The sequence below is a fragment of the Simochromis diagramma genome, unplaced genomic scaffold (assembly GCF_900408965.1).
Source record: "Simochromis diagramma unplaced genomic scaffold, fSimDia1.1 OVJJ01000107.1, whole genome shotgun sequence".
NCBI lineage: Eukaryota > Metazoa > Chordata > Actinopteri > Cichliformes > Cichlidae > Simochromis > Simochromis diagramma.
This window is the reverse complement of record NW_024387209.1, coordinates 927,704-955,662: the sequence shown is the minus strand read 5'-3', so window position 1 is coordinate 955,662 and position 27,959 is coordinate 927,704. Positions and strand designations below refer to the sequence as shown.

General features: G+C 39.4%; 2 protein-coding genes across 7 annotated transcripts in view; both read left to right on the top strand.

Moving 5' to 3' along the window:
• The first annotated feature begins 2,973 nt into the window (after positions 1–2,973).
• LOC120746274 (NLR family CARD domain-containing protein 3-like) overlaps positions 2,974–27,959 on the top strand; it is a 29,863-nt gene continuing 4,877 nt past the window's right edge. The window contains exons 1-12 of one of the 5 annotated variants that reach the window (XM_040051683.1): positions 2,974–3,079; positions 5,274–5,451; positions 5,536–5,634; positions 5,722–5,826; positions 7,092–7,170; positions 7,844–8,066; positions 11,818–13,609; positions 13,734–13,907; positions 14,306–14,479; positions 14,575–14,621; positions 15,179–15,247; positions 16,521–18,140. In XM_040051683.1, the coding sequence (XP_039907617.1) occupies positions 5,327–5,451; positions 5,536–5,634; positions 5,722–5,826; positions 7,092–7,170; positions 7,844–8,066; positions 11,818–13,609; positions 13,734–13,907; positions 14,306–14,479; positions 14,575–14,621; positions 15,179–15,247; positions 16,521–17,104 (3,471 nt within the window). In that variant the 5' untranslated portion in view covers positions 2,974–3,079; positions 5,274–5,326 and the 3' untranslated portion in view covers positions 17,105–18,140. Of the gene's footprint in view, positions 3,080–4,582; positions 5,165–5,273; positions 5,452–5,535; positions 5,635–5,721; positions 5,827–7,091; positions 7,171–7,830; positions 8,067–11,817; positions 13,610–13,733; positions 13,908–14,305; positions 14,480–14,574; positions 14,622–15,178; positions 15,248–16,520; positions 18,141–27,959 lie in introns of those variants that run through there. The other 4 variants (XM_040051681.1, XM_040051680.1, XM_040051682.1 and 1 more) reach the window with 4 other exon arrangements.
• The window catches only part of f2 (coagulation factor II (thrombin)), a 38,749-nt gene continuing 31,353 nt past the window's right edge, over positions 20,564–27,959 (top strand). The window contains exons 1-12 of one of the 2 annotated variants that reach the window (XM_040051721.1): positions 20,564–20,712; positions 21,705–21,785; positions 22,223–22,302; positions 22,393–22,417; positions 23,097–23,162; positions 23,240–23,354; positions 24,740–24,876; positions 25,165–25,458; positions 25,547–25,663; positions 25,826–25,946; positions 26,666–26,833; positions 26,909–27,082. In XM_040051721.1, coding sequence (XP_039907655.1) covers positions 20,643–20,712; positions 21,705–21,785; positions 22,223–22,302; positions 22,393–22,417; positions 23,097–23,162; positions 23,240–23,354; positions 24,740–24,876; positions 25,165–25,458; positions 25,547–25,663; positions 25,826–25,946; positions 26,666–26,833; positions 26,909–27,082 — 1,448 coding nt within the window. In that variant the 5' untranslated portion in view covers positions 20,564–20,642. The remainder of the gene's footprint in view (positions 20,713–21,704; positions 21,786–22,222; positions 22,303–22,392; positions 22,418–23,096; positions 23,163–23,239; positions 23,355–24,739; positions 24,877–25,164; positions 25,459–25,546; positions 25,664–25,825; positions 25,947–26,665; positions 26,834–26,908; positions 27,083–27,959) is intronic. The other variant, XM_040051720.1, reaches the window with a different exon arrangement.

Sequence of the window (27,959 nt, the reverse complement as noted above, 5' to 3'; positions counted from 1 at the left end):
GGAAAGAATAGTGACTGCCGCTTCCTCTCCTTCTTCAGCATATCAGGACGTGAGTGCGGGAGGGAGGCGAGGACTCCGCTGGTTCCTTTGGTTATACCACTTGCTGGATTTCTTAGCTCCCTGGGACTTTTAGGTCGTGGCGCAGGCCACTGGACTTTTAATATTGTGTTTTATTGACTTTTGTGTTACCCCTTGGCCAAGGTTGTTTTAATTCATTTTGCATTTTTAACTATTTAAATATAATAGATTATATTTTAATTATACAGATTTTATTCGTGTGCTTTCCCTTGGCGACTCCACTGCTCAGTCCGTTTGGAGGAAGGTTTCCTTCCTTCGCACAAAACCCCTGTGGAAGTAAAACCAGCCTTCCGGCTCCGTTACATAAATATGCCGACAGGCACATATAAACAGCTTTTCCTCCACAGCAGGAAACAACAACAACAACAACAACAACAACAACGTTTGCTCCACGGGAGAAAAAGCTGCCCTTCAGTAATCAATAGTGGATCCACACTAACAACGATTCAGAGATCAGCTGCTGACCGTCAACTTATCTTTGCTGAGCTGGTCACGCACGTACACAAACATTAAATGGCCAGCTTTCCCAGCCCCTGCTTCCCAGTTCCAGCTGGAGCCGCTCCATAGTTCCAACTAAACGGAGCGGCAAATTTGTGCTGTTTGTGGTGGAACTAACCTGTACACAGCTGATGTTAGCAAGGAAAACATTACAGAGTGCTTCACTTACCTTTCACGGAGCTTCCCACAGGAGACGATCACCTGCGCCACACAGTTCATGAAAGTGAAAGTAAAAAAAAGACGGGCGTAAACACCCAGCCCAACACATGACACAGACAATAAAAGATACACTGTGTTTTCGTGTGCGTTATTATTTAAGGTGGAACTTCAATTTAAATCCACAGACCAAAAATTCAAATACACAAAGATAACTTTTCATAAGTTAGTGGGTTAAAGGGTTAATCTATGAAAAATAAGAAGCAGTGCGAGAGCACAAACCTCCACCAGGCAGCTGTCTCTCTGGGCAGTATTTGCTTTTAAGGGTATTGTAAATTATTTTGTGTATGTCAATTTTGTTTTCTTTGTTCTTTTTAAATGCACTTTAAGAAATTTGAAAAGATTTATCAAAGGTTGACCAGACATTACACCGTTAATAATATGTCAGAGGTCCAAAGTAATGTGGTATTTAGAATCCCCATTTATATATTATCCCTTATATTCCTATATGTTGTCCATAGAAACACTGGCGGCAAGAGACAGTTTTAAACGGCTCTATATGGCATTATTATCACTCTGACTTTCAGATCAATATATCGAACTTGAAAGCAAATGTGACGTGTTATAGTAAATATGTACTTTCTATAAATGAATACCACACTTGTATAAATCACTCAATGACAGAAAAACATCAAACAGAAGGCTGTTAAGATCTGGTCTGTATTCTGAACAGAGAATACAGACTCTATATTCAGACTCTAACGCAGTCTTTAATCTCAGTTATAAAAATCCAGAATGTGTTTCTGAGAAAGATTAGATTCACTAAAAGGCAACTGCTTCTCTTTTCAGGAAGTTCAAACAGTAACAAGTTTTTAATGTGAACATGTTTGTACCGCTAAATCAACACCCGCCCAGCATTTTCTAGATGGTTTTAACATGGCTAAAGAGTTTAAAAACTTTTTTTGACTTCTCTTATGATACACTCACACAGAGAGAACAAGACCAAACGTGTGCAAAAATCTAAGGTGCTGGTGTGCTTGTGGTGGTCGTAAGCACAGATGTCAATCAACAGACTTTTTTCTTGTAATTAAGAGTTTGTCAGCATATTTGAGAGGTGGCATTAATCCAATAATGTAGTGTTTAATCTTTTATTAATCTCTATGTTATGTCATGTTCACAGAAACTAAATTTAAAGCATGAAAGTTGTGATCATGAACTTTACCCAAAGAGGGCAGTGTTAGCTCTCCTTCACCCAGGTAACTTGAAGAGTAACAGTTATACCTGAAGCCATCATATTAAACACACATGACTGGAATTTCCTGATATATTTATTTGTGAAGCGTAATGCGCATTATTTTTTATAAAAATGGGTCCATAAATTGTAATTAAACTTCGACCTCTGACCTCTGACCTTATAAATATATCAGTTGATCAATTGATCATAGATCCCTGACTGTGTGCAGTTTTATTTGCTGACAACTGTTGAAGCACCATCAGAGACCGCCCTGTCCTGTCTTCCACTTGCATTGTTTGAGCTCCGAGGCTGAAAACAGATCTCTGATTGAGGAAAGAAGTCCTCCACCTCAAAGGAGTGCTCTGTGGCAGAGGTGCGATCTGGTGTCCTTTTGTTCTGGCCTGAGATCACAACTCCTGCCTGACTCAATGTGAAGCCACAGACTCTGGTTGTGTCAAACCACTGACACATGTGGTATAAGGTGTCCTTTAAAACAGTAAATCACAGGACTGTGTGTCAGGACAGAGCTGACTACTGGAGCTTTGATTCTGAGCCTAATTTTATTTTCAGAAGCTGGTGGTGAGATTCAGGTACCAACAGCCTCTTGTTCAGGTTTGTACATCAGTATCAGACATTTTTTCAGCTTCTCCATGCAGGTCATATATGAAGAAATCTGCAATTATATCATGAAGTTTTCATCATTCAGAGAATCCACAGAATGAAGTCGGTTTGGCTCCCGAGCCTCTGGCATATAATCTGCTGATGGCCGTTTAAGCTTCTGCGCTTCAGGTGAAGTTTTCATGGTGGTGACTGTCCTCTAGTGGTCACCAGTAGTAACTACAGTGGGTGTGGCACACTGATGGTTAACACGCGCTGAAAATATTACTTAGAAAAAAACGACTATAGTTTAACCAGTGCACTAAACTAACTCTGTTTGAAGTAGTTCAAACCACATGAAGCGCTAATAGCTACAGTGGACTTGGTTGTACTTGAACTTCAGTCGTTCGGCTGAGGTAGACTGGTGGGCGGGTCTCCTGTATCAGGTCAGCCTCTGTTTATTTCCTGGTTAGTTAAACTGGCTTTTGTCATGTTTACGTGGATACTTATACTTTGGTAAGTGTTTGTTCGTGGTTTATTCTTTGCTTTTGTTTGCAAAGTTGCTCGTTTGTTTGTAAGAGCGGATTTGTAGAGTGTTTATTTTATGTGATTATCAGAGCCCAGCGTGCGGACTGGTTAAGTATGATGGAGAGATATGTGAAAGCACGCGCGCTGATAGAAGTGTAGCTTTAACAAGGGAACCTTTTAAAATCGTATCTTGAGGCCAAACCATTAAACTTGTAAAGTGGTTTCTATCAGAAAGTGAATCTGGTGACAAGGAAATTTGGATAATGACTCAAAATAACGTCCCGGAATGAACAAATGCCTGGAGCGAGTAAATATCTGCACGGTGAAAAAAAAAAAACCCTGTCAGCTGTTTGGATGCAGTGTGTTTTTATTCAGGGCATAAAGATACAGTGGTGTCAAACATGCGGCCTCGGGGCCAGAAACAGCCCACTGGACGACTTTGCACATTTCAAAGTTTAAGACAGTTTAACACAGGCAGGGAAACTGCGCTGAAGGTATTTCTAGATCTTGGCAGTTTGTTTGATCTGTTTTGTAAATGTAAAAATATTCTTGAACGTGTTTATATTAAAACACAAAAAAGTGGATTATTGTGAAATTATTTTACTCTTTCAGCCCACGTGAGATCAAATTGGGTTCATTACTAAATCAAGTTTGACATTCCTGCGTTACATGTTCTGTAAACAGTAATTAGGCCAATATTAAAGTTTACAGTGTTACAGTTATTGCCCTGAAAAAGGCCTGGATTGTAAAACAGAGAAAGGAATGTGAAACAGCACATTTAGCCATGATACCATTATTTGTCCCAGTAGACTGACTATAGACCGTGTGACTGTTAGCATTCACATCTTCGTACTTATTAAAATCTATAAATAATTATCTGTAACTTACTGAAGATTTATCAGGACATTTTAGCTGCAGTGCTGAACAAGTTTATCAAACCACCCCCAGTGTAAGGTTTATGCCACAGCTGTCCTTATATTAACAGTAATAGTTATTACCAAAATAACATTTTATGTTTCTGTAACAATTAATCAACCAGTATTCAAAACCTCTGCAATCCAAATTATATTTTTAATGCTAGAACATAATTATCCATGTTATCCATATACAAATGTTCTCTTTTACAGAAAAGCAGAAAAAATGTAAAGCACAGTAGAATTTTATTACAGTTATTTACTTTCATTCCTGAACAGAAAACACAGAAAAAAATTGTTTTAGTGGTTATTTGACGGATTAATTTCTGATCTCTGACACAAGTCCAGTGTAAATTTGGGTATAAAAATGTGGATTCAGTTTGTAATTTGCCCGATAAACAGCAATTTCATTATACCATCATTTAGTTTTAAACAGGTTTTTGGCAGATTTCTCAAGTCTTTGTGTTTTCTTGTTTTTTTTTTGTTTTTAATGTCAGGTAGTCTAATAAACTTGTTAAGCACACAGATCAAAGTCTTAAACATACCTAAGAATATTTTACAGGAAGTGTTTGATTCTTGTTTTTGCTACATTATCTGATTTAAGTCCAGTTACATGTTTGCTGTAGTTTAAAACCTTGTTAAACTTGTTAAACCTGCTGTACACAAACATTTAACTATCTGTTTTAACCATGCCTGTATACACAGCTGTTAACTCTCTATTTGCCTCACAGTTAGACCTAAAAGCCACACAGTGTCAACAGAATTGTTGCTGAACAGTTTATTCAGCTGTAAATCTGCTTCAACCTGGCCAACAGATGGGCAAAGTTGAACCGCAGTTGAAACTATTTTATTGAGTTTCATCTCACAGTAAAAACTGCATAGATCACAAGGAAGCAGAGGGTTAGGGCTGGCAGCTCCACACAGCACAAAAAGGAGGACTTCTCACCATCTGCAGACTCTTCTTATTTGAACCCTGATTCACTGTTTTGTTGCCAAAGTAACTACAATGGTGTCGACCCATGTAAGACACAAAGCTCCTGCAGGTGAAGCATGGACATTGAGTACTCAAAAAACATTAAGAAAATGAGAGAACACAATCACATTAACAACTAATGGATGCATGTGAATCTTACTGAAGTCATACGAGAGTTGCTAACAGGTGGGATAAAAACCTAACTGTGACATACGTGTAATTATCTGACAGCTGACAAACCTAAACGCTGTCCACCTATTATCTGTTTTTCTTTTTATCTGTCTCCTACTATTAGCTGCTGTCCCTGGTTCTCAGTTCATTTACAACAAATCTGATGTTCATCCACTCATGAAGTTTTGTTTGTGTGAAGGAGTGGGCTCTGCTATGGATCAGTGTGAGGACAGAGAGGAGGGAGTCCCCCCCTCTAAAACCGCTCTGTGTGGGGAACATGAGAGCCAGACCAAAGCTCAGAGGTAAGATGCCCATCTCTAACTGTCCATGACTCTTCTCCATGTCACAGCTCAGCACTCACATCACTGCTCCATCATTATTCACAGGAACCAACCTGGACCTGAACCCAGCTGTGTGTCCTTAAAGAGCAACGATTCAAAAGAACTTGCGACTGATTTCAAACAAAAAACTTCCTCCAGTAAAACGTGAGTTGTTTTCAATATTAACTGATTTAAAGAATTAACTTCAAATCCACATATGACGTTTTTTCATGCAAGGCTATTTATTTTTAGGATCCATCAGATGCTGAATTCTCTGAGACCTGAACCCAGCTGTGTGTCCTCAAAAAGTGAACGGCCAAATAATTTAAACACCAGTTTTAGACATACTGCCAAAAAGTAAGTTACCATAATATGAAAATGAATATTTTACATAAAAGTATATGATTGTATAGGCTTAATAGAACAGCACTGATCACAGAGTCGACTCCTCTGAAGCTGAATCCAGCTGTGTGTCTGTGAATAGCAGCCAGTTCAAGAAGCCACTGTGACATTTTACACAGAAACTTTCTTCACAGGCAAAGTGAGTTAACCCCTCTGTGATGGTGAACCTCCTGTGTGTACAGAGTTTGTGAAAGATGTTCTGAATAACTCTCTCACAAGTACTTTCAACACTAAAACTACAAATAGATTTGTAAAATTTGACAAATAGATAGATTTAGTGTTATATGTGCCACTGTTTATATCTTCCAGGAGAGTATATGCCCTTTAATGAATGCACAAAGCTTTCTGTTATCTTATTTTACAAGATCCACAAGAGACTGGAGCATTAAACTTAGAACTGCTAAAGCTTTAGCTCCAGTTTGGGCTAGTTTTCACTAGTATTTTGATCCTACATTGGGCCACTATTTGCTGTTTTAGTTGCACATTGACGCATTTTTTTTTTCAAGTGTTCAAATCTAACCCACAATAAAAGAAAGACAAAAATTTAAGCAAGATCTGGTCTAAAGTCAATAAAAGTCAGGAACAATGATTTACAGTTTTTTGCATGTGCTTTTGGATTCTTGAGTATTTTACTTGTACACCTAATTAATTATTATGACAAACGTAAAAGACCTGATGACTTTCAAACAAGTGACTGGAATTAATTCATACTTTCAAAATAAACAGAAAACTTACAAGTGTCAGAAAACGTTTGCATTTTCTCCGAGGGATAATGGTTATTATTTTGCTACACTGATGTCATTACTTCAATAAGATTATTTTGTGTCCATTAAACACTAATTAGTTTCCTCAAAATAACGCATCATTTTGTTGCCATCACAATATGAAAGTAAAAATAACAAATTATGTCCTATCTTCACAATTAGAAGTCACATTATTCACTAAAAGTTCTTTTGTTGCTGCTGTGAAGGCGAAATGCAAAATCCTTCAAAGTAAAGGGTCGTCTATTTTTTTTGTATTGTTTGGCAACTGGCAACCTGTAGAATATTCAAACAGTGCATTTAGACAGAAAGTCAGACATAATAGAAGCTAAAGGAAGACAGTAAAGCTGTGTTGATGATTTTTGCTTTTTTTGAGCAGCCGAAGTTTGGTCAGATTTTTGTTCAAATGTTTAGTTCAAGTTTATATCAAATATTAACTAATAGTTTATGTTTTTACAGGATGCATCAGGAGAGCTCAGAGGTTCCTAGTGGTCAGTCTGAACAGCAGGATCAAAAACACCTGGACTCCATATTTAGGGTCTGTACATGAACAGAAACGTCCTTCACTTGAGCTACGAATCAAACAGGACTGTGTACTAATATAACATCAAGCAGCACATGTCTGTGAAGGTTCTCGCTCATCCAGTCATCATAGTCTAAAGAGCTTGGAAGGAAAGCATCTGGACTTCCTTAAATTTCATGAAGATGAACAAGCCAAAAGGGCTTAGGGACACTCCCAACGGGGCTTAAAAATCTGGGACTCTCTCTTGCTCTTAGAACCGAAGAAGCTTCTCGGATGAGAGTTGAAACGTCTGCAAGAAACTTCAAGAAGTCCAGATTGTGTCCTTCCAAGCTCCTTATACATCAAGTAGCGCAGTTTCATCAGATTAAATCAAATTCTTGTTGACGTAATTCAGTTCAACAAAATTCTCTGGCATTGTTAATATGAAATCATAAAGAGGACAAACCTAAAACTCTACAGTAACACCTGTTCTCAGTGTTGTATTGTATTTGACTGACTGACTAGCTTATGTAAAGCTGTGTAGTCATTATTTCTATACATCCAGTATAGATGAAGTGGCAGGCTTTGTAATAAAGTTCCTTTATAGTAATTTGTAGGCCTGTAGGTTGAAATTCTGTACAAGACCAGATACGATGTTTCTGGTAATTATACGATTCATGTTAAAAAAATATATAGTATTCTGTTCTAGTTGCTGGAAGAAAACATCATCACTTTTGTGAAGAATGAACTGAAGAAGATCCAGAAAGTTCTGAGTCCAGATCATCCAGAATGTTTAGCGAGTCAGTGGAAGGATAAGGAGATGTTGGAGGGTGAAAACCAGAAGAGGAGCAGCAGAGAAGCTCTTCTGAAGATGGTAGATGACTTCCTGAGGTGGATGAAGCAGGAGGACTTGGCTGACTCTCTACAAAGAAGTAAGAACATTTTCTATAAAGATCAAGTGTAGTGTCCAGATCAGACATGTTTTTTTCCAACTAGGTTCATAAAAAAACAACACCTGGCTGCTATCACATTATGTCCCACTCCCACCACTCATTCCACGTCTGGTTATAAAGTTCAGACTGTGTTCTGGTGTATGTTTGTGATTTCCTCAAATCCACTGTAAATCTCAGCTTTTGTGACCTCACTTCATCAATGAAGAGTGAGAGGTGTTACCAGGAAGAAAACAGTTTTTAAGAGTCTGGCTCAGGCAGTATTTACAGTCCTGAGCAGCACCGTCATTGCAACCCTACAACCGCTTGTGGCAGGGTTTGGGAAAACACGGGTGTCAAATGGTCTAATCTTCACCTGAAATTTCACTGGCAAACCATATTTTTCATCTAATCTTTGTTTTGGACCATAAAATTATTTTACCCATATCCTTTTAAAGAGACCAAATAATGTTTTAACATGGTCTTGCTAAATATGCATAATTTAAGATTTAAATTTCAGAAATAAAATTATTTCCCAAATATCAAAAATCACCTTGGTTGAAATTATGAACCTGGATACTAATAGCAAACTGTGCATCTTTCCAGAGAAGAGAGGCCAGAAAGCTGAAGGCTCTGCCTCCCATTCTACCTTTAAATACTCTAGGAACCACAAGTAAGCCCGTCAAATTTTCTAGATTTAACTGGGAGTCAATGAAGAAAAGCCAATATGAGAGAAATATGCTCTCTTTCTCTCTAGCTCCTGTCAGTGCAGCATTGTGGATCAGAATGTTCTCCAAACATAAGAACCAAAGAGCCCTAATTTTGTCTTATCTGACCTTAGGATGTGGTTTCAGTATGGATAGTCTTTTTCCAGGTTGTGCTTAACATACTGCAGTCTGGCTTGAAGATGTCCAGTCCAATTCAGCAGAAGTGCAGGTTTTCTTGGTCTGCCACTAATTATTTGGGTTTCACAAATGACTGTATAGGCGTTGGCTGAATAGCAGTGGTGCCGGTCAGAACTAACAGGAGTTCAAATTAGGTTCTTCCTTCTTTACTGTCATTCGTTAACACTACAGCACAGTAATGCAACCACAGGCTTACAGATGGGGCGTACAAGGACTCGTAGGTGCGGGAGTGGATGTCTGTGGTCTATAAACAAAACATATACAAAAGTGCTGAGTATAATAAACAATCAAATCATGAATTGTGCATCATTCACTGTCTTCCAGTATAACCAGATAAACCAGTAAACATTGCACTTCTACATAAGCTGATTCCCTAAATGACATAAAAGGCCCAAGACTGTCCTTTCCAGACAGGTCATGTCATTTGTCTTTTCAGTAGTGATGTGCAATATCACTGATCTCCTTTCCGATCCGATACCAAGTAAAATTCAGGGTGGTATCGATGATACCGATCCAATACCGATCCGATACCGATACTCTGTACAAAAACTTCTTTTATTTATTGTATCTTTTATTGTATCTCAAATTATAGCGTCATAATGATTACAGGACATCAGATTACTTGTTCTTATCACTTAATAATGCAGAATTCATCACATAGAAATAAAAAAAATTGAAGTTGTGCGCTATTTGAAAACCTTGCCTGCCTGCAGCACTAAAGGACTCCGTGAGAGGCATCTGTCTCGCCCTAGCAGCACCTGTCCCTCTCCTCCTCTTCAGTTCACCTCAACATACGCTCATCATATTCTGTGATATGATTTACTCTGAGGTGTTTGACAAGGTTAGTGGTGTTGCCACAACACCTCATTTTTTTGCCACATGTATTGCAAACCACGTCTCGGCTGTTTGTGGATGTAAAATACGTCCACACATGACTCCGTTTACGCTCAGCCATTGTTGTGAGTGCGCACGCCAGGGGTGGAGACATTTATATAGCCGTATTTCGCACATGACTATGAAAGGCGTAAGAGGAAGTAGTTCCTTCCAATGTAGACAATCCGAACGATATAGCTTCTTTCCACTGTGTTCCTGTTAATGATAAACTACAAATTTACCCTAAATTACTAAAATATCGATATTTTAATGTGAGAATCGATTCTAGAATATAAATGACTGGTATCGGAGGAATCGATATTTCAGTATCAATCACTACTTTGAAATCTTTCATTCTTACTATTAGATACTATTATTAAATACTATTAGAACTTTGTATATCGATATCTTGGAGAGTGTCAACAATTCTTTCAATCAAGTCTAAGCTGTTTCTTTTGTCTTTGGTATGCTTCCTCAAGCGACATCTCGAAGCCTTGCTGTGGTTCTTACATTGCGTGCAAATTAGAAGAGGATCCTCAATTTTAACTGGATTTTCTAAGCTGCGAGACTTACAACGTTAATGCTCAAAAATAGTTTTTCAGGGGGTTAATAATATTGAGCCTAGTAGTTTTTTTGTTTTTTTTTCTGAAATCAGTCTGAAATTGTGTACAAACATAAATCATTCCTACTTTCTAACAGGAAGTAGTATGTTGAGAAATGTTATTTTGAAAATCCCACTTAACCCTTTTACGCATAGTGGTCACTATAGTGGACAACTATTCAAAGGCTGTTTTTTTTGTATGTGTGTTAGTGTTAATGGTATAGTTGCACATAAACCACTACATTGGACACTTATGTGTCAGTCCATACCCTGCCACTCACTGGTCAGCCAGTGGGTGGCAGTCAAGACATCACAGAGCCTCTACATATATTTGTTACATTTGTTATATTGTTTTAAAATATATAAAAACATATTTTGTTATGTTATAGTTTTTATACAGTGTATATTATTTATTTGTTTGTGAAAGTCATAAGTCAAAACCCATGTTGTCCACCTAAGGGGACATGTAAAAACCTGAAAAGTTCAAAAATCTTTTTTTCATGCCTAAAGATGAATAAAAATACTTTTAAAAAACCCTGATTGAGGTTGTCATATTTCATGCATGAAATGGTCAAAAAAGCAATTGGGAAAGTTAGGGGAGTTTTTGATAAAGACTTTGATAGGTGGGGAATAATTTTGCCTTCATCTGTATGTGAGTCGTCCTGTTAGAGAATTCAGGATGTTCCAGCTTTTCTCTTCTTTCAGTATTTTCTGAAGAAAGGCATTATTCGGATATTAACAAAACATCTTTGGTCCGAGCATCACTTACATAAAATGGTGCATAGCTCTTAATGACATTCATGGAGCTATATTTTTTTGTGATCTTGGAAGCCATACTGATGAATCTTCTGTCATGAGCTTCTCATTCTACAGATGCTCTCTGTGCCAAGTATTGCAGCCTGGTGCTATGCCTTAAGTTCGTTCAGCACCTTCCTCCTCAGGTGAAGTACCCAGAATCATCTCACCTGATGTTTGCCTTTTCTGCTCACACTTTGCCCATCTGGTCCTACAGATTCCCACTAAGTAGTTACACTACTGCACTTCTGTGGCAGTTTGAGCTGATTTCCCGATCTTCACAACACTTTCTTTTCATGAACTTATAATGCATATCCTAGGTGGTTGAAGACTGGTTGGCCTGTGTTTTAGGGAGATCCTGGCATTCAACATATAAGAATAGGTGGGGGTTTTTTTGGGGGGGGAGAACAATTTTATTTTTCTTCTTCACTGTGTCAGTGGATGTATTGTTTTGGTTTTGGGCTGCTAGTCCATTGCCTAGCCTCTCTTATCTAGGGTTGGGATGTGAAATGTCAGAGTTACATCTTCTACATTAATATCAAATGTTCAAATTTATGGGATTTGTTCTTTGTTCAATCAGGAACTCCAGCTACATGCCAACAACATCTCAAATGTACAATGAAGAAGAGGTTCCAGTGTGTGTTTGAGGGGATCGCTAAAGCAGGAAACCCAACCCTTCTGAATCAGATCTACACAGAGCTCTACATCACAGAGGGAGGGACTGCAGAGGTCAATGATCAGCATGAGGTCCGACAAATTGAAACAGCATCCCGGAAACTAGACAAACCAGAAAGAACAATCAGGCAAGAAGAAATTTTTAAAGCCTCACCCGAAAGAGATGAACCAATCAAAACAGTGCTGACAAAAGGAGTGGCTGGCATTGGGAAAACAATTTTAACACAGAAGTTCACTCTGGATTGGGCTGAAGACAAAACCAACCAAGACATCCATTTCATATTTCCATTCACCTTCAGAGAGCTGAATGTCATGAAGGAGGAAAAGTTCAGCTTGGTGGAACTTACTCATCACTTCTTTACTGAAACTAAAGATGCAGGAATCTGCAGCTTTGAAGACTTCAAGGTTCTGTTTATCTTTGATGGTCTGGATGAGTGTCGACTTCCTCTGGACTTTCAGAAAACTGAGGTCTTGACTGATATCACAAAGTCCACCTCAGTCGAAGTGCTGCTGACAAACCTCATCAAGAGAAAACTACTTCCATCTGCTCGCCTCTGGATAACCACACGACCTGCAGCAGCCAATCAGATCCCTCATCAGTATGTTGATATGGTGACAGAGGTCAGAGGGTTCACTGAACAACAGAAAGAGCAGTACTTCAAGAAGAGATTTCAAGATAAGAAGCTAGCTATTAAAATAATCTCCCACATCAAGACATCACGGAGCCTCTACATCATGTGCCACATCCCAATCTTCTGCTGGATTACTGCGACAGTTCTGGAGGATGTGCTGAAAACTAGACAGGGAGGACAGCTGCCCAAGAACCTGACTGAGATGTACATATATTTCCTGGTGGTTCAGGCCAAAGTGAAAAAAGTCAAGTACGATGGAGGAGCTGAAACAGATCCACACTGGAGTCCAGAGAGCAGGAAGATGGTAGAGTCTCTGGGAAAGCTGGCTTTTAATCAGCTGCAGAAAGGAAACCTGATCTTCTATGAATCAGACCTGACAGAGTGTGGTATTGATATCAGAGTAGCCTCAGTGTACTCAGGAGTGTTCACACAGATCTTTAAAGAGGAGAGAGGACTGTACCAGGACAAGGTGTTCTGCTTTGTCCATCTGAGTGTTCAGGAGTTTTTGGCTGCTCTTCATGTTCATCTGACCTTCTTCTGCTCTGAACTCAATCTTCTGGAAAAACAAACACCCTCCAAAAAGTATGAATCAAGAGAATCTGCAGAGACACATTTATATCAGAGTGCTGTGGACAGCGCTTTACAGAGTCCAAATGGACATCTGGACTTGTTCCTCCGCTTCCTCCTGGGTCTTTCATGGGAAACCAACCAAGCTCTGCTACAAGGACTGCTGACGAAGACAAGAAGTAGCTCAGTGACAATTCAGAAAACAGTCGAGTACATCAAGAATAATATCAGTGACAATTTGTCTGCAGAGAAAAGCATCAACCTGTTCCACTGTTTGAACGAACTGAATGATCATTCTCTAGTGGAGGAGATCCAACAGTCCCTGAATTCAGGAAGTCTCTCTAGGGATGAACTGTCTCCAGCTCAGTGGTCAGCTCTGGTCTTCATCTTACTGTCATCAGAAAAAGATTTGAATGTGTTTGATCTGAAGAAGTACTCCCCCTCTGAGGAGGGTCTTCTCAGGCTACTTCCAGTGGTCAAGTCCTCCAAGAAAGCTTTGTAAGTACATAAATCTTAGTTGCTGGATTTTCTACAAACAGCAGGAGAACAAGTTAGTAGAATTAGTTAACGTGTGTCAGTAAGTGGATCGTTTTACTGATCATTTGTCCTCTTTTTCTTAAAGAATGAGTGGCTGTAACCTCTCAGAGAAAAGCTGTGAAGGTTTGTCCTCAATTCTCAGCTCCCAATCCTCACATCTGAGAGAGTTGGACCTGAGTAACAATAACCTGAATGTTTGGGGAGTGAAAAAGCTTTCTGCTGGGCTGGAGAGTCCACATTGTAAACTGGAAACTCTCTGGTGAGATGTTTATTATTTGAGCTACGATACCTAGAAGCAGCCTGATGACAACAACAAAGAAACATTTTCTCTCTTGCTATGCTTGCTAACTAGTCAAAAAAAAGTGCATTCAAGACCTCATTCTCCTGTAGGGTAAAGCAATTTGAGTCATGGAGGACATGTGCTTTATTCAGTCTTAAGCAACTGTTAGTAATGTCTTGAGTTTTCAGGCTCTTTAGTTTTAGAATTCTATTAGTATTTTATTAACACATTTTCAATGAAAGGAAAAGCTAATTGTCACAATTTAAATTAAGAGTTATCATCATTTTAGCCATAAGTATGCTGTTCTCTAATACCATTAAATTGTACACTGGCATTCCCACATGAACTGACATGTATCTCATTTTGCTTGTCTGCAGTCTGTCAGGCTGTCTGATCACAGAGGAAGGTTGTGCTTCTCTGGCCTTAGCTATTCATTCCAACCCATCATCCCATCTGCGACAGCTCGACCTGAGCTACAATCATACAGGAGACGGGGGGAAGCTGCTGTTATGCGGACTTGAGGATCCACTCAGGAGACTGGAGACTCTCAGGTATCTGGGTGATCTTGTTACTAACATTATAAACACATCACTTTATAATATAAAATGATAGGATGATCTGAATTTGTCTAAACGTATCACTTTAGCTTGGAACCGGTTGGTGTCGAGTGGTTGATGCCAGGTCTGAGGAAGTGTAAGTATGTTTTTGTTTTGTAAAATCACGAATGAGTGTTTCCCTCAAAGTAGTGACAATTTTCATCGATATCCAGATGCGATGCAGCTCAGCAGTGAGTAGAATTGAAATTAGTTTGTATTTAAACCAGAGCATGTGATATGATTAAGAAATTTCAATCAGTCAGGTGGTTTTTAATCACAAGATAAACAGTATAAATAAATAGTTTTTATTGGGTGGTGGTTCTTTATTCTTGGTATCTGGATTGGTGGACTACCGATACGCCAACAATGTGTTACTGGCTGTCAGGTTGTTGGCTGAAATTCAGTTGGCACCAGAATATGTGAATACTGGAACACCACAGTAGGTTCACTAGAGGGAAGATATGACTACTGTTGCAAGATCAAGGTTATAAATTTGCACTCATATCCACTCTGCACAGATACATCCTCTCTTCCAACAGCTAGTTTAATGTTTAGTTTCATGTCGTGATTTTTAGTTCGTTTTGTGATGTTTATTTCTGTGAAGAGTTTTCCCAGCAATAAAGCTGCGCTTTAAGTTAACTTTCCTTTTCTCAGTCCTGCATTTGGGTACACACCCTGCCAGCCACACAGCACTCATCATGACATCATGGAGCTTTATTTCGAGTTAGTTGTAATTTAATTTCTTTTATTAAAGCACTGGACCAGATCACACTCCAATAGTTAGGCTGTGCCAGAACTTTCTTCTTGGCTCTTGACGGAGGTGGTCGCAGTTTTCTCTCTCTGCCTCTCCCTCTCCCTTATCTTCCCTTGGCTTCTCATGTCTTTGTATAGTCTCGCTTATTCTCTAACCCTAAGAGAGTCTCCCAGACTTGTTCTTTTAAAAACCTAAAGAAGAATTATGGATTTGATCAACTGGTCCCTTAACAAAATTGACAAACTCCTGGGCTTGGTAGAACCCAATTGTCCTGCGGAGATGTTTGCTGCCAGGTACTCGATGGTCTGTTGCGTCGTGTTTCTGGTGATACTCTTGATGGAGAACATCAAACGACATCTACCAATTCGGAACCATGATAACAGAGTTCTGGCTGATTGGAGCTCGCTCGGACCTGGCTTATCGAAGAACAAGAAGCGCCTACAGCTGTTCAAAATCCCACAAGGCTGGCTGACATGATAGACGATGGGCAGGGCTGTGAGTACTCAGACTGTGTTTATTGAACGCAATATGGATAACATCTTGGAGAAGAAAAACGGGAATTGAGAGATATGTTGACCAGTGATGGACATTAGACCTACTGTAAAATTGGAAGCAGTTTGTTCGCACTACCATCTTCATCTCATGCGGCTCCCCTGGCGCCAGCTGGATGCTCAAGGCAAAAGCTGACAGGAATAACAAAAATTCTCCCTTAGATAACAAGACTGTGTTGTGACTCTTCCCCTTCCATCAAGGAAACCCGCGTCGACCGAAGACTGTTGACAGTTGCCTAACCGAGTGAAGGGACATTTTCTATCGGCTGAACACGGAACACACACACGCACACATACGCATGTACACTGACACAGACCTACACTTCGAAGCTTATGTCTTCTGTGTTGTGAGATGTGCTGAATTTTGTGCTATGTGCTGATTTATGTGCTATGTGCTGAGGTGGGGTTTTTCCTTCCTTGTGTTGTGTATTTTCCATTGTTATACCTCTCTGACCTGTCTTCCCCATGTGATGTTTGTGTAATGTATGTATGGTCGGAAGGGTAAGATGGCGCTGACCAGGCTTGCAGCCTTAACCCACCCAATCAATCAACTAACCTCTTGTCACCACTGACAGACCTCCACTCATTTTACTTACTGTTCATTTACAATCCACCATTAAACCTCATAGTTTTGTGTCAAACAGATAAATGTTAAAACACAGCTTAACTGCAATTCTTTTTTCTCCATCAGATTCCTGTCAACTCACAATCGACACAAACACAGTAAACAGAAAACTCCAACTATGTGACAACAACAGGAAGGCAACCCATCTGAAAGAGGATCAGTCATATCCTGATCATCCAGACAGATTTGAACGTTCTCAGCTGTTGTGTAACAATGGTCTGACTGGTCGTTGTTACTGGGAGGTCGAGTGGACAGGAAGGGTTGATATTGCCGTGAGTTATAAAGGAATCAGAAGGAAAGGAGACACAAACCACTCATGGCTTGGAAGGAATGATCAATCCTGGTGCCTGGGCTGCTTTCATGATGGTTACTCTTTGTGCCACAACAACAGTGTAACATTCAGTCGTCTCCCCTCCTCATCCTCTGTCTCTAACAGAGTAGCAGTGTATTTGGATGCTGCTGCTGGCACTCTGTCCTTCTACAGAGTCTCTTCTGACAGCCTCAATCACATTCACACCTTCAACACCGCATTCACTGAACCCCTTTATCCTGGGTTTGGGCTTCAGAATGACACCTCACTGACTATATGTGACTTAAAAGAAGACACAGAGAAAAACTCTGAAATCATCTACAACAAACATCAGCAATAAGCTGCAATAGTATTTTTTTTTTTTTCAAAAGAGAACAACAGGCAAAGCTTTGTTACTTTAAAATCCTCCTGATACGGCTGCTCCTTTATCTTTAGCTGTGGCACCAAACAGAAATGGCAGTGTGTGAGGACTGTCCTGGTATCAATCTGTCCTTCTAGAGACTCATGGCCTGATATCCTCATCCACATTCAGGCCATGAGTATCACAATAGCTGAGCCTCATTAGTTTGGTTTTAGGTTTCAGAATGACACCTCAGTGTATTTAAAAGATTTTAAGATGTTTTAATAATTAGATATGATGGTTCAACTGTGAGTGCCAGCATATCCAATGAACAGTACTGGCTTTTTGTTATGTGCCTGCTGTGTATTATGGAGGAGCTGTTAAAATAAGAAGACAACCAACTCTTTTATTGTTTACCAATAATTTTAGAGCTGTTTTATAATGAAAGTCTGTTGTTGGTGTTTTTGAAAAATACATAATACGTATGTTCATACATAAATTGTCAAAACATGAGCTTTGACAATTTATGCAGAAACCCAGCAGATGAAGCTCTGAAACAATCGAGCTGCACTAGTCCTCCCAAACAAATTATCCCAGAAATGTTAGAATAAGTATGCAGTCTAGTAAACTCTGCTTTTCAATGGCTGAATCATGGGTAACTGTGGCGTAACACCACAAAAAGTTAATCTCTGCATCAGAACTTCAAGTGCAATACTTTGATTTGAAAAGAAATAACTTGATGTTATTTAAGATTATGTAGGGTTTTTTGTTATGGATGATGTTATATAGTTTCATGTTTATTTTATTTATTGAGTTTATTGTTTGAGCTGGATTAATTCCACACTCTGCAACAAGCTTACGTGCCATGCTGTCTAACCACCACCGGAGGGTAGTGTTGGCCTCCATGGGAGTGGGGTGGGCTAGGAGAGATTCAGCTTTGTATTTATTATGTCCTGTTAAATCCTAAACGACTTTTATATTACAATGATCAGATCTGAAAGAATATGAATGAATGAATGAATGAATAAATAAATAAATAAATAAATAATAAAATAAAAGGCTCAACTTCTTTATTACTCAGATGCAATGAGAAACACCTGTCACTGTAGGGTTGAAAAAAAAAAATAAAGTTTTAGTCTCATTTCAGGTTGGTTTGTGAAGTATGTGTGACCACAAGCTGAACACCACTGGAAGACTTTCACCTCAGTATCAGCAGGTAAATATTTGATGTGTGAGCTGTCCTAAGTCAGGCAGAAGCCAGATCAATACTAAGAGGTTGCTGCATGTCTCTTTACCTTCATGTTTTTATTTAACCACTCCTGCTTCTTCTTCCCAATATGCTGTTTGCTATATGAGCTCATAACATGTTCATTGAGACAAGCTAAAGCATTAGATTCTGAACATGACCTCTGACCTCAGCAGCAGCCTTTATTTACACAAGTGACGTATGTCTGAAAGGCTTAGGAACAAAAGTTCGCTCAGTCAACACCGACCTCTGAGTCAAAAAAGAAAAAAACTGGTGCAAACCACAAATGTAATATAATTGAGTTTAGTACCAACAGCAGACAGAAATCATGTAATGACCAAATAACATTTTGAGGTGAACGTCAAAGGTGATTAGAGCATGACATTTTTTACACTTAGTATTTTAACTTTTCATAAATTATCTGGACAACTGTGATATATACGAATATATACGAATACTGTGAAAAGTCAAAATTGTCTGAATATGTTTTCTTGTTCATGTTTTAAAATGTCTTTAAAGTTACAAACTGTAGTTTCACACAGAATATATTTCAACATGAATCCACACAGATTACAGCAAATGTTTGACAGCAGCACAAACTGCACCCTCTGATGGGACCATGGAATTACACATTCACTGTTACTGCAAACTGAACGTCCAGCCATTTTCTGAACTGATTGACATATTGAGGTTCTGAGAAGGGTTGGAGACTGTCCCTGTTGGTGAGAGATGTGACCTTCAACTGATCTCCAGTCACCAATCATCAGACGTTGAAAACCGATTGATGGTGGTCTTTTCTTGATGTCCTGCTATGGTTGAAAAATTGACTTACTGGAAGGCAAAGAGCTAAGGGCCGTTTCCACACCCAAATGAAAGTCTGATGTCAAAATGAGTATTTATTTGAAATGTAACATCTAGTTTCTGGAGTGTTGCTTACTGAGCACATGGCCAAAACAAAAACCCATTGTAGCCCTAACACATATTAACTGTGGGTGGTGATGCCTAACTCCATAGTTGTGTTTTAGAGAAAACCAAAACAGGTCTGTGAAGTAGAAATTTGGGGAACATCTTTGTATTGCGTAGGGTTCGGGTTTGTGTCATCACCGATAATGAACTTGACCTAGCTTTTAACAAACTCTTATTATTTTAAATGTTGAATCATTTTTGTGTATGATGGGTGTACAAGGAGGACCCAACACACTCAATGGTTGACTCACTGATTTGCACTTTGTCTTTGTGTGTGCAACTGACAATAATCTCCTCTCAGCCCAGATGTCCGTCTCCTCCTTCTCCGCTCGTCTCTTCCTCCACTATAAAAAGAAATGGAGACTGTCATCAGTCATAACGCCACCACCTGTGGCCTCACCTGCCTCCCAGCACCGCCCCCTTGAGCTCACTGCACCACTCCTCTCCTGCAACTGATCCAGGGACCACACCTCCACCACACTGGGTTTGGACAGAACAATGACTGACTTTAGGAACCCAAGACTGTGATAACATATGTCGTCACAAAAAAATGTTTTTTTCTGAACGGTATATTTTTGATAAATTTTCATGTTTTTACGGTGCTGAATCCAAAAATGAGCTCTATTTTCCTCCATCAAGTACTTTTTTTTTTTTTTGCAAAACATTAGGACTTTACATTAAAAAAGCGAAAACAGCAATGAAAAATAATTTCCCAAGGAACAAAATAAACCTGTTGGGACATCATCCACTGAGCTCCTCACGCCAAACCCACCCCACCTCCCCCTCCTACTGACCCCACTTAATTCCTCACATTTCAATTTAAAAAGGTAAATTGGATGCTTAATTAAACCAAAAACTTGAGTTCTGCAAGAAAAACTGACAAAATGGAATTATTAAAATATTTTTCCTGGTTTAAGTGACTAAAGATCTACAAGAAAAAAACAATAAGAAATGTACCAAAGATGGTATTTTTAAGACTTTTTAAGATTTTTTTAGGGACTTGTTACACTTGTTAATTGTGACTTGTATGTTCATATGTTTTGTTTTTTTTTACCAAACAATAATTCAGTATCAACAAAACTGATCTTGGGTTGTGTTAAACTGCAGCAGTATTAACTCACAGTAGGACTCGAGTTGTTGAGAAAAAGTAAACATGTAGGTTTAAACATAACCGACTCATCAGTCTGGCTCAAACTTTGACCCTCTGGTCAATAATCCCCCCCCCTCCAGAGGACGGACAGAGAGACATAGACGGGCAAACAAAGAAGGACACACTGAGTACTGCTGGATCTGGTTCTGAGGTTCTGCTTACAGGTCTGAATCATAATGGAACCAACATCAAAACCTGCTGCTGTTCTGCTGCTGTTTCTCCTGCACAGCTGTGTGGCAAACCATGGTAATGAATTCCTTTCTTCTTCAATGTGTGAACTGGTGTTTTTAGTGCTCATATTACTGGTACTAAATGTAGGATCATCATATGACCAATCTATTTCAAAATTGTACTTTGGTTTGAATATATGTCGATTTAAGTCTTTTATGAAAGTTCATTAGAAGACAGAAAGTAACCCTCAGTCTGTGTATCTGTACATTTGATTGTTTAACCAAATATCACTTTTTTTTCTTCTTCTCTTGTCTTGAATTTGATGAACACTAAACCAAATGAACCATTTTAAATCTGGTCTGGAAGTATAATTACAAAGACTGTAAAAACAGTCTTTGTAATTAGTACTACTATCACTTCTACAATTACCCGATAGAAATACGTGTATAATATGATTGAAATCAATTCTCAAGTATGTAAATTACTGACCTTTACTTAAGATATGTTTTCCGTCCATTACTTTTATTTTTGGAGTACGTAGTTAATACAGTATTTTTATATGCCATGCATTTTGCCAAAGGGGGGAGGTGGGTGAAACACAATCACCTGGAAGAGGCAGACCCTGTAAATTATTTATAAAGCATATTGTGTCATTTGACAAAATCTTCCTCATTATTAGACAGAAGATAAATGGAAGAATGGAAAAATTTTATACAAATCCAATCCCAAAAAGTTGGAACATTGTGTAAATTAAAACATTAAAACCATATCTCATGTTGAATTTGATAGCAGCAGCACATCTGAAAGGACTGTGTTTACCACTGTCTAGCGTCTCCTGTCCTTTATAAACGGTCTGTAAACGTCATGGATGAGGAGAGCAGCTGATGTAATTTTGGAAGAGGTACTTTGTCCCATTTTTGTCTGATAGAGGATTCTAGCTGCTCAACAGTCCCAGGTCATCTTGCATTTGATCATTTGTGTGACTACAGAACAGATTTTAAATTAAACTGGAGGCTGAGTGTTGGTGATGCTGGAAGGGTTTAACTGATTTTCTATCTTTGTTGTAGTTTTTCTCAGTGGCCACCTCGCCTCACAGGTTTTGGTCCGGAACAGACGAGCCAACCAGATGTTTGAGGAGCTGAAAGCAGGTGACCAAACAGCAGCTTTTCTCCTCATTATTACATCCACTATGGTTTGACATCTTGACCATTCGTATCATTCTGTGTCTACTGAACTCATAAAATTCCTTGATTCAAATAAATGTTTGTACAGGGAGCAGGTTCATTTCTCTCCCTTTTTGTATCTACTTTAGATTCAATTGTAATCACTTACTTTAGCATGCGCTGCAGGTTTGGAACAATATTAGCTTTGAGTCTTTGTTGACTGGAGGTGGGCAGAGACTGCTAAATGTTAGCATTAATTCTGGAAAGTAAATCAAAAAGAAACAAAAAGAGCCAAACAGAGACAACAAACAACTGTGAAGTGACACAAAATTACTATAACATGTTTTACAGGTGCTCTCTATGTTTGTGTCTCATGATACTGTCACGATTATAGTGTGTTAATGTGGATTATTTCATATCAGGGAACCTGGAGAGAGAGTGTGTGGAGGAAATCTGCGACCACGAAGAAGCCAGAGAGGTGTTTGAGCAGCCAGATAAAACAGTATGTTTTTACTTCTCTCTCCTGTCAGAAGTTTTAACAGCACTGAGATCAGTTCAAAGTCTCATCGCAAAACAATCTCTCTTCCTACAGGAAAAATTCTGGAACAAATACCTCGGTGAGATATACTGGATTTAAACATGGAAACAAATATGTTCAATACTAAGAGATAAGTATATGTATATGAACAGTATGATTTTTTTATTACAATAAATAAGAAATAAACATTTCTTTCTTCAATTTTCTTGTTTTGTGTAACCTACAGTTCCACAGTCTTTCAGTTTATCAGAGGAAATTCTCATATTAAGTGATTTTAAACAAATAAAACATCGATCCATTGATCCTTTTTCTTCTGCTTCTCTGTGCCCCGGTCATGAGGGCAGCAGCCTACACAGAAGCCCAGAGCCCCTCCTACCACCACCACCACATACCCCCAGAAAACTTGTATCCTCCCCCTCCCTGACAGAGATGTTTGTGTTTGGATGGATGTTTTGGTCCAGTTTATATTTGATGTGTTTCTGAATAGAACTAGAATTGGTTGAATGTTTCTGTGCTTTCTGTTGGTTTGAATGAATTTGATTTTGTTTAATTTTGTTATTTATTGATTTTTATTTATTTTTTTGCTTCTGTTAAACTTTGTGCAGTTGGATGAACACAAGCAGAGTCCAATTTTTCATGTTGTTTGTACACCAGAGTTTATTCAGCTGTGAGCTGCACTGCAAACATGAACAAAGTCAAGAACAGCACACAAAGGGAACACACCAACATCTCACTGTGTCTGTCTATTTGTTCTGCAGACTGTAAAGGAACTCGGATGTCAAGAACAGCAAAAAACATCAATCTCATCAGAAAATGCATAGAAGGTGAATATAAATGAACACAATAAATAATAAAACAGTTAACTAGTGTAGATTAACGCAGAGTGTGTGTCTGTCCTCAGGTCAGTGTATTTCTGGTCAGGGTAATGGTGTGAACTACGAAGGAGACATCAGCATCACGCAGTCGGGCAGAGTGTGTCAACACTGGAGGCACAGCTTTCCACATCCTATCTTTAGGTAACTGAGCAATTCCCCACATAAAAACAAAAATTACAGTCCTGGAACTAACTAACGAGCTTCTTAAATTAGGTAAGAAATAACCAAAGCAAAGCAACATATTACTCATTACCTGAGCAAAAGCAGAAAAACACAAAGGACATTTAATTTAGTCATATTTAAAAGGGCTAGCTCACAAACTAACTGGTAAAACAAAAATTATTAACCACCCAAATTATAACTCAGTAATGTCGTGATGCATGCTCAATCATCCAGGTAAGTAAATCTCCAAAAAGTTGATTCTGTTCATCTGGACGTAGTGTTTTGTGGGAGAAACGTTTCGTCACTCATCCAAGTGACTTCTTCAGTCTCAGCTGACTGCAGGTTTCTCTAATCTCATAAACAGCACATTTGCATAATGACTGAAACCAGCCCACCGAAGGAACAATGGGCTGGGAGGTCAGTTCCTTGATCATTAATATGCAAATTCTCATGACCATCAACAACCACTGACCAAAGGCCATTATTAAAGTACCATTCACAGAGAGTTGGGGAATGGCTGCAATCACAGCATTGTAAGATGGCGAAAGATGTACCCTTAGGCCCCCTCCTCGATTCAGAGATGGTCTTTCCCTTTTCACATAAATGGCCTCCTTGACTCCGCGCTCAAACCAGCGTTCCTCCCTGTCCAGGATGTGTACATCCTCATTAGGTGTAAATGTCGGTGTAGCTGTTGGTGTAAATAGAATGCGGAGTCCTGGCCCGACGAGGTAGCTCGTCTGTGTTGTGCCACCCGCTTCGCGAGAGGTTGTTTGGTTTCCCTGACGTATAAATCCTGGCAATCCTCCTGGCACTTAACAGCGTACACTATGTTACTCTGTGCCACCCCGATCCTTGGGGTGGACCAATTTTTTGGCGCAGTGTGTTTTGGGTTTTGAAAGTCACAGAGACACGATGCATCAGAACTGTTCTGATACTCCTGACACATACGGGATCATTACAGGTTTTCGCCTAGGCAGCAGTTGTCCTTCTCTCCTGGATCGGCTGGAGCTTTCTTTTGGCGCCTTCTTTAATGATCAAGGAACTGACTTCCCAGCCCATTGTTCCTTCAGTGGCGCTAGTTTCAGTTATTATGGAAATGTACAGTACTGTTTATAAGATTTGGGAAACCTGCAGTCAGCTGACACTGAAGAAGTCACTTGGATTTACTTACGTGATTGAGCATGAATCAAGACATCTATAGCTTTGCTTTTGCAGATGATCAGTACAGCATCCGCATTAATGCAGAGGTCATGCCAATCTGACAGTCTTCCCGTTCCATTCTGTTCACACTGGTGAACAACACACTGAGATCCTTCCTCCACTTGGGGAAGTAATTCATTCCCTGTTTTCCTGTGTGTCTGCAGAGAGTATAACACTTCAGAGCCAGGCAGCAATTTGAAGGAGAATTTCTGCAGAAACCCTGACCATCGTCCAGAAGGTCCCTGGTGTTTTACCAAAGACCCATCTGTCCAGAAAGAGACCTGCAGAGTACCAATATGTGGCAAGTATCTGCTATAGCCACTGAGTAAAGATTATGAATACAATGATAATAATTAATATTCTCGCACCATTTTAGGCTAGTTGACACTCTTGTGCTAGTAATGTTGGAAAGCCATGTCGGCACCTAACATGAGCTGCTCAGAACTCACTGAATTTCTTCCACAGACTCTTCTTACATCCTGGAGTGTTTCAGGGCTCATATACAATTTAAGATTATATTTTTCTGTAGTTTGAGCTCCAAGTTCTGTCAGCTGATCTGTCTTTGTTTTTGTTTGTTTTTTGGTTAAAGGTGAAGACTTTGTCCCACCCACTGTGGCAACGAAACCACAGAAACCTATAGTGTGCTTGCCTAATTATGGTATAGAATATAATGGGGACCTAAGTGTTACCATAGGAGGTCACACCTGCCTGCCATGGTCATTACCGGAGGTAAAAACCCTCAGTCGGGACAAAGAGTTCATCCCTGAAGTTCAGCTGCAGACCAACAAGTGTCGAAATCCTGACGGTGACTCTGAGGGCCCCTGGTGCTATGTCAGGATTGCTGGAAATATAACAATGGACTACTGTGATCTGCAGCTATGTGGTAGAGTACAAACCTACAATCCACTATTAAATAAATCCACCTGTTTGCCTGCCCCTTACCTTTCCAATTGTCCACCTGTTTCCTGCAGATGTCCCACTATTAGGGCCTGAGCAAACAACTGTGACCGAAGGCAGGGAGCGCTCCGTCTTAGGTCAGGCCAGGAAAAACCTTTTCAGTCCTCGCACGTTTGGACAAGGAGAGGATGGTGAGTGCACTTAATGGGCAGTGACAGCAAGCATCAGGTAATCACTGTACCCCAAAAAGCTGAAAGAGAACAATTCAAGAAGCAGGTGATCCATCTAGCCTGTTAATAGTTTTGTTGTGTTTGACCATCTATCAAAGTTTTTATTGACTTCTTGTATTGCAGATTGTGGACAGCGTCCCCTGTTTGAAAAGATAAGCAAAAAAGATCAAAACGAAGCAGAGCTTGTGCAGTCATACGGACGTATCGTTGGGGGTGATGACGCTGAAGTGGGCTCAGCTCCATGGTAATGACACTAGATAAACAACATGACTTTAAGGATGGTTGACAAAATTGTTCTGAATGTCTGGTAAAACAAATCAGACTTCCATCAGGAGATTATCAAGATAACATTAGATATACTTGATTTATCCCAACATTCAGGAAACTGCAGCACCATAGCACCCAAAACATAAAAACTGTAAAATACATAGAACACCACAAAACCAAATATCTTGAAAGATAAATAAAATACACACAAGAAAGAGCTGAGGTAACAAGGAAACATAAAAAGTGAAGGATTCAAAAAGTAAAAATGAAAATATTTAGGAGCTTGTAGTACAATCAAGCAAATAAATACAAGTATGACACCGGGAACTTTCAACATCTGCCTCTTCAGCAGATGTTGAAAGTTTGTATGCTGCCTGGCAAGGACAGAATGCAAAGGGTGGGCCAGTTCATCCAGTTATTATGCATAGCCATACGCCACAACCATACTCATTTGGGTGACCTCTGTGTCAGCTGATAGAGGAATCTAAACAGTGATAAGATGATAAGAACAGATTAGTAATATGGACACATTCCACAGTGAGCAGTTAAAGATTGTAATCCTGACACATTTGTTCTTCCCATTGTCCATTCTGCCAGTCAGAAACAAATAAATGAACCATTAAGAAATGAACTGTTTCTGTCACCTTTTGAATGACTTTTTATTTCTAACTTAATAGATAATTTTGTTGTTTGCAGGCAGGTGATGCTGTACAAGCGTAGCCCACAGGAGTTATTGTGTGGAGCCAGTCTGATCAGTGATCAGTGGATCCTCACTGCAGCTCACTGCATCCTTTACCCACCCTGGAACAAGAACTTCACCATCAACGATATACTGGTCCGCCTGGGAAAACACAACAGAGCCCAGTAAGAAGGCGTGTCTGTCTTAATTATCATTAGTTTCATTTGAAGGCCTGTTGGAATTATGTCATTTTTTTCCAGGTTTGAGCGTGGCATTGAGAAGATTGTGGCAATTGATGAAATCATTGTCCACCCCAAGTACAACTGGAAGGAAAACCTGAACCGTGACATCGCTCTGCTGCACATGAGAAGGCCGGTCACGTTCACTGATAAGATCCATCCTATCTGCCTGCCCAGCAAGCCCGTCGCCAAGTTGTAAGACAAACGCAACATTTGCAACCAATTACAAGTTGACTAGTTCAGACCAAATTCTTTAATTATATTTCCCACACAAATCAAAAGAAAGGGGTGAAAATGTGTCTTTTGCCTTTTATCTAGCTTGGCACAGATTATTGTTTTCTTTCAGGACATGGTAGATTCCTCTCTTTAGGACAATCAATCAATCAATCAATCAATCAAAGCTTTATTCGCCACATACAGGTTGCCCTGCAGTGAAATGGGACAACCCCGACCTTATACACACAACACAGACATTACATGGGGATACAAGTCGGAGACAGACTCCATCTCTGCTCAATGTGAAGTAGTTAAAACGCTACTGCGGTGAAAAGCAGCGCCATAGATTAGCTTAAAGCTGAGTGGTGGACCTATATTGCCTATTGGTAAAGCAATTTACCAACTTACTGCTATTTGTGCCACTCATCTAAACTGACTAAACACAGACATCCAAAATCAGTTTTGTCCTGATGGGGTTAACTAAAACATTCAGACTGGTGTTTTTACCTTTCTCTAACATGAGTCTTGTGTACTGCTGACATATCAACAAAACTGAACGGAGAATTGAATTTCCAGTTTTGTCAAGTGATCTGGAGCGTTTCAATATGGGGGAGACTCTGGGTCCGACATAGAGCTTGCTGGAGAGATTATTTTGTTCATATGGTGTTGAATACTGCTAGAAATATTAATTGGGGAGGTATCAACACAGTTTATTATTGTGCCAAGGACTTTGCTTAAAGTCCTCAGTAAACAACAATTTGATTAAATCAAGTCAGGTCCTCAAACTTGGTCACATAGCTATTTCTGCATAGATATCAATTTTCCTTTCTCCAGTTATCCTGCAGGGGGTTAAAAG